Source organism: Saccoglossus kowalevskii, chromosome 2 (assembly GCF_978046115.1).
Source record: "Saccoglossus kowalevskii chromosome 2, keSacKowa6.1, whole genome shotgun sequence".
Classification (NCBI taxonomy): domain Eukaryota; kingdom Metazoa; phylum Hemichordata; class Enteropneusta; family Harrimaniidae; genus Saccoglossus; species Saccoglossus kowalevskii.
Window position 1 is genome coordinate 8,128,215 of NC_140642.1, and position 12,946 is coordinate 8,141,160.

At 35.6% G+C, this 12,946-nt stretch overlaps 1 protein-coding gene across 1 annotated transcript; it reads right to left on the minus strand.

The window, feature by feature from the left end:
• Positions 1-854: 854 nt before the first annotated feature.
• On the minus strand, positions 855-12,036 carry LOC102809683 (protocadherin Fat 4-like). The gene is made up of 14 exons (XM_078009884.2): positions 11,844-12,036; positions 10,007-10,171; positions 9,516-9,884; positions 9,089-9,403; positions 7,688-7,984; positions 7,162-7,470; positions 6,864-7,060; positions 5,459-6,131; positions 4,960-5,128; positions 4,264-4,470; positions 3,458-3,886; positions 2,988-3,292; positions 2,239-2,357; positions 855-1,608 (listed from the first exon to the last, which is right to left on the minus strand). Exons 1-14 carry the CDS (start codon positions 11,917-11,919, stop codon positions 1,606-1,608), a joined length of 3,633 nt encoding a protein of 1,210 aa, XP_077866010.2. The 5' UTR covers positions 11,920-12,036; the 3' UTR covers positions 855-1,605.
• Between the last annotated feature and the right edge of the window lie 910 nt (positions 12,037-12,946).

Consider the following 12,946-nt stretch of genomic DNA (forward strand, 5'->3'; position numbering starts at 1 on the left):
TACAAGGCGTGTGACGCACTCGCTAGTCATTGCTGTCAGTCGCAAATATATTAAAAGTGCAGACGTCGCGTGAATGAGTCATATGATCATTCAAGTCACGCCATACAAAACGACATTTCCGGCAGACTAGTTTTGTAAATTAGGTGGAAAAATGATGCTGTGGTAGTATATATGACGCCATCCGATCGATTCACAGCACAAGTCACTTTCAATACCGGTCATACTGGTCAATTATGTCTTGAATAATACTGCACAAAGCATGTCTAAACGCCGGATATACATAATCCAGATACAAAGTTTGAATGAATCGCCATGTTCTGCTCAGAAAAACGGTTCTGGCTAAGTTTACAGACTGTGATTTTACGATTTTAAACAAAATGAACTCTACTTCGACAAATTTGATCAAATCACATAATAATATTACCTAAGCGCATACTACTTGTGTAAAACTTTCAACTGAATCAGCATATATTAGTCAGATTTTGTACTGTATTTCGAGTATAGTTTTGTGTGTTTTCTGTTATTTATAATGTTTTGTTTTGTTTCTCATGTATATCTCTTTGCAGAACTCCATTGGAAATCACAGAACTGCTTTTGAAGAAAAATGAATTAGAATATCCTGGTTAAATATAGTACAACAAATATAGTAAATCGGCATGAGCATTAATAAAAATAAAATGGTAACCAGTAGAAAAATATGATGACGTGTACCTATGACAAAATATGAATAATCATGATATAAAATCGCCATGTTCATCACTGAGAAACTGTTCAGGACATGATTTAGCATTGTACATGGTCTTCGTGATTTTACTATATCGGGGACTAATAATGACACAATACACACCACAGTATCGTGTGGTGTACGAATCTTTATTGCTGTATAATTTACAAACATTCATTAAAACAAAGTAAATTAACAAACTTATAGAAAGTATTTTCAAAATTCATATACATATGCGTGACATTAGGCGAATAAATAACGGAGACACGTTACTGCTGCCAGCGTTTCATCAACGAATGACGTAAGAAACTTAGTTCGATGACCCTATATATTTTCATTTCTGAATTTTGAACATTACAGTAACCCAACTCTTCTTGCTGGATTTCAGAGATTTCTGAGTATTTTTTAAGGGTAGCAAATTAGCTTAACAGGTCATTTTACTAGATTTACTTGCCAAGTATATATATGTTGATCAATAAATCGACCACGAATTATTGATACATATTTATACCCTTGATTATAAACTTCATTGATTGATCTACTAAAATAAATTACGAGAATGATAGCCCGATGTGAATATTAGCCCGTTAAATATCAAATGAACGACATGGTTAAACTGGATAAACTGAATACAACGTTTCTGAATAAAGTTACTTTTAGCGCTCACTGTAATTCGCATTAAAAATAATTAAATTAAAACATAGTTCATATATGTATAATCTGTTATTCAAAGCTCGTAATTACTAGATTAAATTTGGTTGTAAACATTTTTCACATTCTCAATATACTACGAATACGTTCTTAGTAATATACATTACATTCACGCTTACGACGTGGAGAGAAACAACTGTATATAGTCCGGCGTTACAATGTTGATGCAATCACTGGAAAACAAAACAAAAATAAATTCTTTTGTGTTTTAGTTGTAAATAATGGAGAAAATATGTATTGGGATACACATTACTATGTGTATACAACACATCACATGAAAGTTGTCTAACAACGTTTGCATTATAAATAAGAATATAACTTTCAAAAAGGTAGTCGGCCTTTAACAAATACTCGCCAATATAGTACAGTACTGCTCCGTTCATATTTAGGGCCGAGAACGTGTTTTAAAAACAGTAATTTCGAAGAATGAGTCAAATGTTAAAAATAATTATTGGAGGCCAAATTCTAGAAAAGTGTAAAAGGACGACCATTAACGGACTATCGTTATCACTCGTCTGCCTTAGGGAGCTGCTGTTAACTCCATCCTTGCGATAAAAATGAGCCTCTATGATGATGATTTGTTTGTGATATTGAGGCATTTTGAAAAATAAGACCCAAAGTGCACTAAAAAATAACAATGCCGTTCGGTGTATTTATTTTATCGTGGACGCATCAAGAATGCATATTTTAATTTTATATTTGTCACCGAAACAAATGATATGGATAACATGCTATAAATTACGTGTGAGTATACAAGGCGTGCATACCAATTACACTAATAATGCATTCAGTACAATATTTACCTTATATCTTGGCTTGACATCGAAAGTGACATTGTTGTTGTTTGCGTGCATTGGGTCGCCATGTTTGATGTTTACTTGATGCCCTATTGGTGTTTTTTGAGTCTGACCAAAAGAGAAAGCTGCAAACAGAGGCAATAACGTTTAATTAATTTTAATGAGATATTGATGAATAACACAAATGTATTGAAATTTGTCATTCTAGTATCATCAGTTTCATGTTTCTGGTTTCGCCCAGCCCAGATGGTGTACTCATCACAGTAGACTTGATACAGAATATTTCTATTTTCGCATCTGGTCTTATGTTCTAGTAATGGGTTGATTGCCAAGGCGTCATTGGGTCAGTTCGTATAAAATGTACAATAGATCTAGAGTGCCTAGTGTCTTTAGTGTAGGTGTACTGCGCACATATTGTTACGGTAATATAAGTCTGTTTTTGAATACTGTCATTAATTTCTACTTTGGGTCAGATAAGTTGGGGGTAATCTGTTGATCTTGTGCGATGAGAAACAACTTTTTTATTTGTTATATGCCTTGTTCAACTAAGTATTACAAATCACTGCCGACAATGAACGCAATAATTTATCATGTACTCAAAGAAATCACGTAATACAGCTTCATACAGGAATGTACTACATGTTATGCCAAGTGCATGAATGACGTGATGGATTAGTATTAGAACATTGTTACCATTTGCTAATTTTCTAACTAGTATTGTAATTAATTTATTTAAAAAATATCTGGATATTTGCCTGGCAATTTTGTTTTCAACTTAGAGCCCTGATCCAAAGTCTTCATGGAACCATCTTTTCCGAACTCATCTTTCTTGGAATCGGTTGTTGCTAAAGCTGGTTTCTTGTCACCAACGAAAGTATCATATTCTTTCCTCAAACTGGCCGTTTTTGAATAACGCCCATTGTAGTTCCTAAGTCTTCTATCTGATGATTTCTCCTGGACAGGCATGTTACGTGGCTGTGCTGGTGCCACTATCAGCGGTTCTCCCTTCGTCTTCGGCTCCACATCATCTTTAATTATTATGGAGGGACGAACATCATGTCTAAAAAATAGGGGAACAATGAAATAAACACTTGTCTCTTAAAAAAACAAAATATTAACATGGTTTTTTTCTTCTTTTTGTTGTCCTTATAGTACAACTTTAGCACAACCACAATAAGGACATGATTCAATACATATTAGTATTATCATGCACACAACAACTTACGTTGATTGTTCTTTCACGTCAGGTAAATGTGATCTGTTACACACTGATTTACAACAACCACACTTGCGTTGCTTGTAGCACCTTGCCAATCTTGCACAACATCTGTACTTCCAGCAGCAGCATAACATTAGACAAAGAAAACCAATAAAAGGCAATGAAGAAAGAACGCCTATTGTTATCAATCCTTCTAACGTGTCGAGCCACCAATTATAACTATTCGCTGTCTGCACGTCATAAGTGGGTTCTACCTTCACAATAGGAAATGTATCAAACTCTGTGCCGGTGATGATCGGTGTTGGAGTACCAGTAGAGTCGATTGTCATTGCGCCTACTAAATCTTGGAAATAAACGAATTCCTTAACTTCCTCAACGTTTATCTGGTATTCCGTAAGGTCACTAGTTAATGCATATGCCTCCACAACTGCCGTACTGTAATCAATCATGGTTGTAACATAGTATAAGAAATTACTTCAAGACAGCGGGTATTTGCATCATGCCGAACAATTAAATTGAGGCACGTTCTATCCAGTAGTCCGCTCGAGTGGTGTTTTTCTTTGAGGCATACGGTTTTTTGTTCATATAGTAATAATGCTCATCTGATTGTGATGTATTTATTATTGAACATTTACTAAATGGAACACGAAAAACAAAATAAGAAAATCAAACCCAAACATTCTGCACGTGAACGAAAACAATTACATTGCCAAAAAATGTTGATTACACTAATATCACGTACAACCGATGTACACATTAAGCTGATGTAAGCAAGTGCCAAGTGTATAATTGGATAATAACGATGTGCTTACTTTTCTAGAAGGCGACGAGAAGTGACCTGTAATTCATTACGCGTGTGGACAGTAGATATACGGAAATACCATGGGGTGAAAATACCATTTAGTGTATCAACAAATTCCCTTCGTTTGTCCGCTGTGAATTCGCTTACTGAAATCCCCAGGAATATGTCAACAAGTACCAACTGTGGTATGAAAGTATCGATACGAATTGTGGCAACACTGTGAAGAAATTTGTTATAATGTTAACTTTGTTACATTTTTTCACTGATTGGAGCATGTTGTCATTTGTCTGTTGTATATTCTTTATGAATATGGATTAGTAATCTCACTTCAGAGACTATAATTGTGGATTTATATTAGGTAGTTTTACTTGATACCCATGTGACTTCCATGCGACAAGTGGAATTATTTTAAATTGTATTCATTAAGTTCACTCGATATATTTTTGCGTTTGTGTAAGTAATGTGCATAGCTGTTGACTGGGTTCTTGATGACGATGAAAATATTATTGTTGTTGGAACAATAACGCAATATTTGCATGTGGAATGTGTTCTGGCGAATATGTTTCAATGCGTGCACCTGCAGATACTCGGCGACATTACTACAGAGTGAAACTTAGCTACGGAAATGAAGCTATAACTTTATGGAGTAGGCTACAATGCGTGTGTAACTGTAAATTGTTGGTCTTGTTTGTTGTAACAAACTTACTGCGATGCATGTGGCGGTGTTGCATTATCTTCTGCATAGCAGATTAATAAGTATTTCTGTTCTGGATGCAATTTATCTGAAACAATAACTCGGCCATCTGTTTCCATGTTGAATCGAGGATGTGAAAGATACATCTTGTACGTGATACCACTGCTCACATTATCTGCACCTATTAACGACGAATCTTAGATATTAGTGATTTTAACCGAACTCAGCGTTTTCAACATTAGTAACCAGAACGGGATTCGTGATTGAGAATGGAATTCCACAAGCCTTTATTATAGAATTATATGAGCTTAAGTTGTATGAAAAACATTTCGTGATATTGTGTTGTCTAAATGTCGTATGGTCTAGATCCAGCGCATATTGGCCCCAGTGAGTAAGACTATTGGCAAAGCAATTACATTGTTTTAAGGGAAATGATTCATATAGATGAATCTTTACCTTAAGTTCTAATCTGTCAGTTTAATAACCTTCCCTCATTGAAATAAAAACTTACCCAAATCAGCATCAGTTGCAAAGACACTATTAACATATGAGCTAACATCAGTGTCATAACGAATCTCCCAATTCCAGTATGGCTTATCAAAGAATGGAACGTTGTCGTCCACATTGAGAACAGTCACATCTACTGTCGCCATGGTTTGTTGTAATGGGGATCCATTATCTGTTGCTACTACGGTGAAGGTAATCATTTCTCCAACTATCTCTAAGTCAATTGACTGAGTTACAGTAATATCTCCAGTTAGAGTATCAATGTCAAAATATAGGCTTGCTGGTTGGATTGTGTATGTGATAAGGTCGGCAACATCATCATCAATGGCCAGAACCTGAAGTACCAGCGTACCATATAACTCCATTTCAAGAACAGAAGTTGTGTAGACTGCTTGGGTGAATACAGGCGCATTATCGTTGATGTTCTGCAGATATATATTGACATTGAGATAATCTTTCCCATCTGATGGATCAGTCACGGTGAATGTAATTGAGAATGGTTGAGGAAATACAGCTTCGTAGTCCATGATTTGAGCTACACGTAGTTCAGGAGTAGAACCCCAAGTAAAGCTGAAGTAGGGAGAATATGTATCTCCGATCATGACGAAATTCAGGTCAGTTAGTGCATCGTCGACATCAATTACTGCCCAGTTGATTGGTACTACTGTTCCAATAATCTGATGGACGGATGGAAAGGGCGTGAAACCTTATTATGGGAAACAAATGATCAAACGTATTCTTCTAAAATACTCGGTAAATGTTGATAGTATGAAACATCTAACAATACAATACAATACAATAATTCGAGTGTGGTCCAGCTCAATCTTATTTATTTGTTCATTAAAATAAACATTAAATAACATTCCTAAGTTCTCCCCATTCTTACCCCGTGGTCAATGTCAGAGCCGTTATTTCCCAATAAATATAACAAGAGTTGTTCTTGTGTGAAAGGTTTCACGTGTGGTGCTTGCTAATATGTATGTAGGTATGTATGTAGAACTGACATCTCCTCGTCTCGTCTGCGCTATATAGAGACGGGTGGGGGTGCTATAAACAGCAATATATCCTTAAATACAACAATAAACCGCAATTAATCAAATCTGTTTAAAATCCGATGTTTGTATAGGTTGAATTTTTATAAGTATTGTTATTTTTGTTTATTTTTTGTTTAACTTGATGTTATTTAGATTTTGTGTTATCGTATCTTGATAGTTAGTAACAAATTTTAAAAATGAAGCCTATGCCTACATCGAAATTTAAGCAGATTGCAACTGTTTTGTATTGACATGTTCGTAGTAAATATTCAATAATTTTTAATAATGCTCTTAGCAAAAATAAACAATTACAAATATAGACTGGTTATGTAAGTCCCCCAAATATTACAAATTGTTCTCTTGATGAGCACTAACCTGTTCTTCGTCGATGAGAATGTCTTGATTATCGACCACAAACCTAGGGGGTTCATCGGTGTTCGTTATATCAACATTAAGTGTACCAGTAGCTGTGAATTCACCATCAGTTGCCTCCAACACAATTATATACTGGTCTATAGTCTCAAAATCAAAACTGGGATTATTGGATATCTTTATACGACAGTCATTGTTTGCTGAAATAAAATATAAATATACAAATCTTAGCTGATATAATAGTTATTGCATATTAAATCATTTAATTTCATTGGTGTTAGTTGGAAATGGCGTCACTTACTTGTATTACTTATGTAAAATTTTCCTTGCCCACTTGCCGGGGAGACAGTTATGGAATATCTCAGATCATCACCATCTATATCATAACCATCGGCCACATAGATTTCAGCTGAATTGATAGCATCTTCTGGTACAGTAACGGTGGCAGGCAAGTCTGTAATTTCTGGTGCTTCATTCTCATCTGTGATCTGAACCGTTAATTTATGTGGTATCCCAGCATACATTGTGTCATGGCATGTCACAGTAAGTATGTATTCATCCAATGCCTCAAAATCCAAAGTAGGTGAATCGATTACGTAGATAGTATTGGCTGTGTGAAAACAGATATTTATATCATTGTTAACCTGAAAATTAATAAACTACTCAAGAACAAAAACATTGTCTTAATTATCCTCATCACTAAATAAAATACAATTGTTAAATAATAAGCTGCATAGAAGACTGTACATATGCAGTGCGTGTAGATATTAGAATAAATGACATATATAGTCATCAGGAAATATTATGCTAAAAAGTATTATACTTACTGGTTGTATTCATGTAAAAATTACCGTCGTTTGGATCAGAAAACATGACGCAAAAATAATCATCTTCATCGTCATCTTTAGCTTGTACAACAAATATAGCCGACCCTCCTGAACTCATTTCACCAATCTGTATAGTGTCGTCTAGATTAGTAATATCGGGACCTGTATTGACATCTGTCACCCAAACATGTAAATCTCCAGTATCAGTAAGACCGTCTGGATCAGTGATATATATAGTTATGGTCCAGAATGTTCGCTCTAAATAATTCAATCCCGGTGTTACCACTTTAATATTACCTGAAATCAGATGTACTTCGTTATTACTAATGTTTTGCGTTAAGAATGTTCGATACAGTTCTTAAAACATTTATAAATTTCTTATTTTTTGTACGTTGTAAGATTATACTGATATAAGGTATTGTCAAACAAACAGGCGTCATAGACGTCGTTTTTGAGAAAACCGCATTTTTATAATACGCAGCACAGGCTCTATAACGACAACTAAAACATAACTCTTTGAATATCGTGATAGTGATACGGGTTGTAGAAATACATGTGCGATATACAGTATTCTCACGTGAAACATTTTTGTGTCCACTCAGAAAAGGCATACAAACTTGAACTACCTTAATCAAGTATATTCGAACGTTCCTGGAAAGCATTGGATTGTTCTATAATTTGGCGCAGGGATATTAGAAGGAAATTGAATTCTTGAAAATAATTATATTTCTCGTATACGATCTAATAATCGACGAGAAGGGACTATGTACCCACATATTGCAAAAGAAAAATGAAACTGTATCCTACATCTTTAATTTGAAATTGCTAGTTTATCATCTATTCAACTTGGTCTACTAAAGTACCAAGATCAAATATCTGCTTCTGAATTTATGTTCACGTACACAAAAGTGATTGAAACGAAAGCATCTTCTGGAACATCGCACAAAAGGCGCTCAATATAACTCCCGAGCAGAGTATCAGTGGGGGAACCAGGGGGCGGGGGGGCATGCCCCCCCGAAACGCATGACGATTCGTATCATCTGGATTACGCATAGCTTCTCTGCGATTTTCGCTCCGTATATCTTAAGCGAAGCTTGCCCCCCCCCCCCCCCAATACATTTTGCTGGATCCGCCACTGCAGAGTAATAGCCGAAAAAGAAAAAAATCCAACTGTAGACTACAATATTGCTTTGTCGTCAATTTGTACAAATGTACCAATCAACGAGATTAGATCTTAAATTATTGTTTGATTCTGTTCAACACGCACACTGTACAACACTAGGGAAGTTACATACAGACACAGACAAAGAACAAAATATGAACCAAGAAATGTGTAAAAATAATGAGTGCCTCTTTAAGGTTACTAGATGAACCATGTCTTCGTTTATGTGTGTATCGTACCCGACGTGTCAACTGCGAATGGTCCATTTGACGGCGTGGATGAAATCATAAAGGTCGGCATTGCAGCTGTTGTTGTTGGGACATCCTCATCTTCCCACGTCAACAAAAACACATTTCCGGTGGCCGACTCCGGCAGGTAGATAGTTGATGGTAAATTGGTTATTCTGATCGGTTCATTCTCATCTGAGATCACAACCGTTAGTGTAGACGTCGTAGACAATCCATCATTATCAACAGCCTCTATGTATAATTCATAGCTTGGTGGTCCATTTTCGAAGTCAAAACCGGGAAAGTTAGCATTTTGAATTTCCGCAGCTGTACAAACAGAAAAAGGTGTACTGTGTTCATTTATTTGCATGTTTATTAATTGAGTTTTGCGCTACTGGGAACTATAGAAAATAGTTTATTATATACGAGAAGGTCCTACCTGCTTCCCATGCAAACAGGTCATACGTAACATTTTTAATCTGGAACGGAGCCCCAAACGGACTGCTTCCAACGATATTGAAAGATATATCTGCTGCATATGTGTCATCGTCTGTGGCTTTTACATATTTTACCAATTCTGGAACTGTAGCTAGTTCTCCAATTGTCGCGGTGGCAGGAAGGTTTGTAAATCTGGGCGGACTTTTAGTGTCTATCACTTCAACCGTTATAATTCCTGTTACTGCAGGCTGGGTATTGTCATTTAGATCTATTACTGTAATTTCCAATATATACTCTGTTATGACGTCATAATCAAATCCTGGTGGCACTACTGCTCGTATCAGTGCAAAATTGTTTGCATCGGGTGGACCTGTATATATATATATATGAACATATACAAGAATTGATAAAAGAACATAGTTTATTGGTTCATCCATGATATCACCAGGCGTGTTACGTACAAATAGTGCAATAGTATGTCAATATATTTACCTTGAACTAGTTCAAATGGAAACGAGACATTCGGATTGGGTATTATTGCAAATTGGTACATAGCATTTGCACCCTGTCCCGTTGCCTCGATTGGTGTATAAATCACGTCTCCATTACCAGCTTCTTCCAATACCGAAACACGATCCGATAATACTATATCCAGTCCTTGGAAATATAAATACACAATAATATGTATATGAATAATTTAAAAAAAGTATTTTATAGTTCATTGTTAGTGAATGAGATATATTTTGGTCTCGGGCAATGTTAATCTCATGTTTAGTCAGTGTCATTTACACCAACGAGTGGTTATTTTTTGTGAGATAAATAATGTATTGATTATTTGCTCATTAAGAATTCAATGCATGTACAATGCAATAAATAACATACATTTTGACATTCTTTGTTTGCACTGCGCATTGAAACAGATGCATATGGTAGTCACTCACTTGAAATAATTCAACTTAGTGTTGCACGTGGGGTATAAATAACTTGTCATACTGTCAAGCCGATTTATTGGTTTACATTCACTCATAGTGTACTTTAAATACTACTTGCAAAACCTCTTGAACCCCGCAGATAAAGCATAGAAACGCAGCATTATTTATATTTAAATACAAAAAGAAGGGAGATGTTGTTGACAACAAAGTGGTATGACATGGGACATGAGAAATTAAGACAATATTTTACTTTTAAATTCATGACACAAACAATTTGAAAATCAATATTGTAATAATGATATTTAATTTGGTCATGGATGTTCAGACATTTATGACGCAAGTTATGTATTGAGTAAGCTTATACATGAAATATAATACATAATACATTATCAAAAATATGATATATTAATTAGAAATTATATTATAATATATTATACCAGTATTTCAATTGTCTAAATAAGTCATTCTGATTGCTCGACAGCGTGTTGTAATTATGCAAACCGTGGTTTTCTCTGCTTTGAAGTCGGCACGAAAAACACAAGTGGGTTAAATCTTACTGTCAACGGAAATCGTCGCGTATTTTGGGTAGAGATAATGTGTACAGTTAATTGAGTACAGCATAATCAGGCACTTTTACAAATGACAAAGTGAACACAGTTTACTATTATTCCATATACGCCGAATCAGTTCACAGATTGATTACATATTAACAACTTACACACATTTAATCCGACCAAATATGGCAAAAATCCTGTCGTTTTCATCCGAATTCGCAATAACATATTATGTTGACAATCACTAACTCGGTCATCATACTATGACGTGTATCTATTAATGTTAGTTATAGACCTTTATTTATGGTTAAACAACTTTTTTGAATGTTTTACAGGGTTTTATAGTCATATAAAATGTTCGAAACGATGAAAACTTGTTCCATATACTTGAGAATGAGATATCAGAAATCACTCGAAAGATCGATTCCCGTGGGCGGCTGTTCAATCAGGCAGTGACAGAACAGTACATTGTGCAAACTTTCTAGGATCGTGACATCATTAGTTTGGAGAATGGTGCCGCGTAGATAATCTCATGTGTTGTAACGGTGCTCATACACAATAAGCATATAGTAACTGTTATGCATTTAAATAGACAGCGGAATACCACGAGATATAGCACTGGAACCTGGCCAGTTAATGTAAACTAACAAACTCCCTACAGACGGCTCTATGATAGAAATGTCAAAACTATTTTATACAATTACCAAAAGTGTGTATTTAACGGCATATTCATAAAAAGGTCGATACTGTCAATTCTTTTGTGATTTTTTTTCAAGTATCCAACCAGGATTGGAACCTATTTTGAGCCACACGAATTGCGCTCGTGAAATTAGTGAAACTCACCTTCAACGAAATTATCAACTTGCATCAAAATGCAAACAATCATCAGAAAACAGGTAGAGACATTGTCCAGAATCATCGTCACCAGTATGTCTTGTTAAATATCATCAGTTACTCTCAGGTAAGACCACGTTTAGGTAAATACCAGCTCCGACAGTCGAACTGCAAGTATCGCAACCGAGCCAATAATGCAGCAAAGGCAATAAAGTTGATTGCATGCTCGAACACGTAATAGCAATTAAGCACAGTCACCTAACGACCAGACAGGCACAGGTCACAACAAACAACTGTATTCAATGAAATCAGCCGTCTACATCTATATCCTCGCATACATACAAAATCACTCTAGCGTCCACACACAATTTTACCTAGATATATATAACAGCGGCTGCCGCCTCAGTCAAAACCACGCCATGTTTCTTATTTGCAATTTGCATATGAGCTCTCAAAACATCGAGTATACAAATGAATATCTAAAAGGTTCTGATAGTTTTCATAGAGCAAGTAGACTCTGATTTCGATGGACAGGGGAGTCTCTGATAATTTATGTGTATCGAGAAAATGGCTTAACGTAAAGTGGCTTCGATAATTTCCAATTTCCAGACGGCTCTGATGATTAACATTGAATGAGAATTACCACTAAATGAGGCGGCTCTGATAATTTCCATAGATGTTCCATCTCTAGAGCAAGGACGAAAAGATTTCGATAATTTGCATAAAGGAAGCTATAATTTCCCTGTGGAGTCAAAGGTAATTTACATAGAGCAATGAAGTTACAATAATGTTCACATGGTGAGCAGACTCCAAAAATTTACATAGATCATGAAGGCTCAGATAAATTCAATAGAGAGAGAAGGTTTCAATTAACATATTTCGAAGAGCTCTGGTAATTCCCACAGAGCAATGAAGCTTTGAGTATTATATAATTTACTTGTGAAGAAGAGGCTCAGATAATTTAGAAGTTGGCACGACAACCTAGGTTGTATATTCTAGGTTGTATATTGGGTACCCCGGGTCGGAGGTCAAAGTCCTTGTTCATACAGTTATAAAATATAACTACCAGGAAAGGTTTCGCACACATATGGCCTTGCTTACAGGAAAATTTA

Excerpts from the sequence above, each read along its gene's own strand:
- LOC102809683 (XM_078009884.2), bottom strand. The coding sequence starts at position 11,919 with ATGATTCTGGACAATGTCTCTACCTGTTTTCTGATGATTGTTTGCATT. Across the intron at positions 7,061-7,161 it reads ATTTTACATAAGTAATACAA|CAAACAATGACTGTCGTATA; the intron begins GTAAGTGACGCC and ends ATTTTATTTCAG. Across the intron at positions 4,471-4,959 it reads ACACCGCCACATGCATCGCA|TGTTGCCACAATTCGTATCG; the intron begins GTAAGTTTGTTA and ends ATTTCTTCACAG.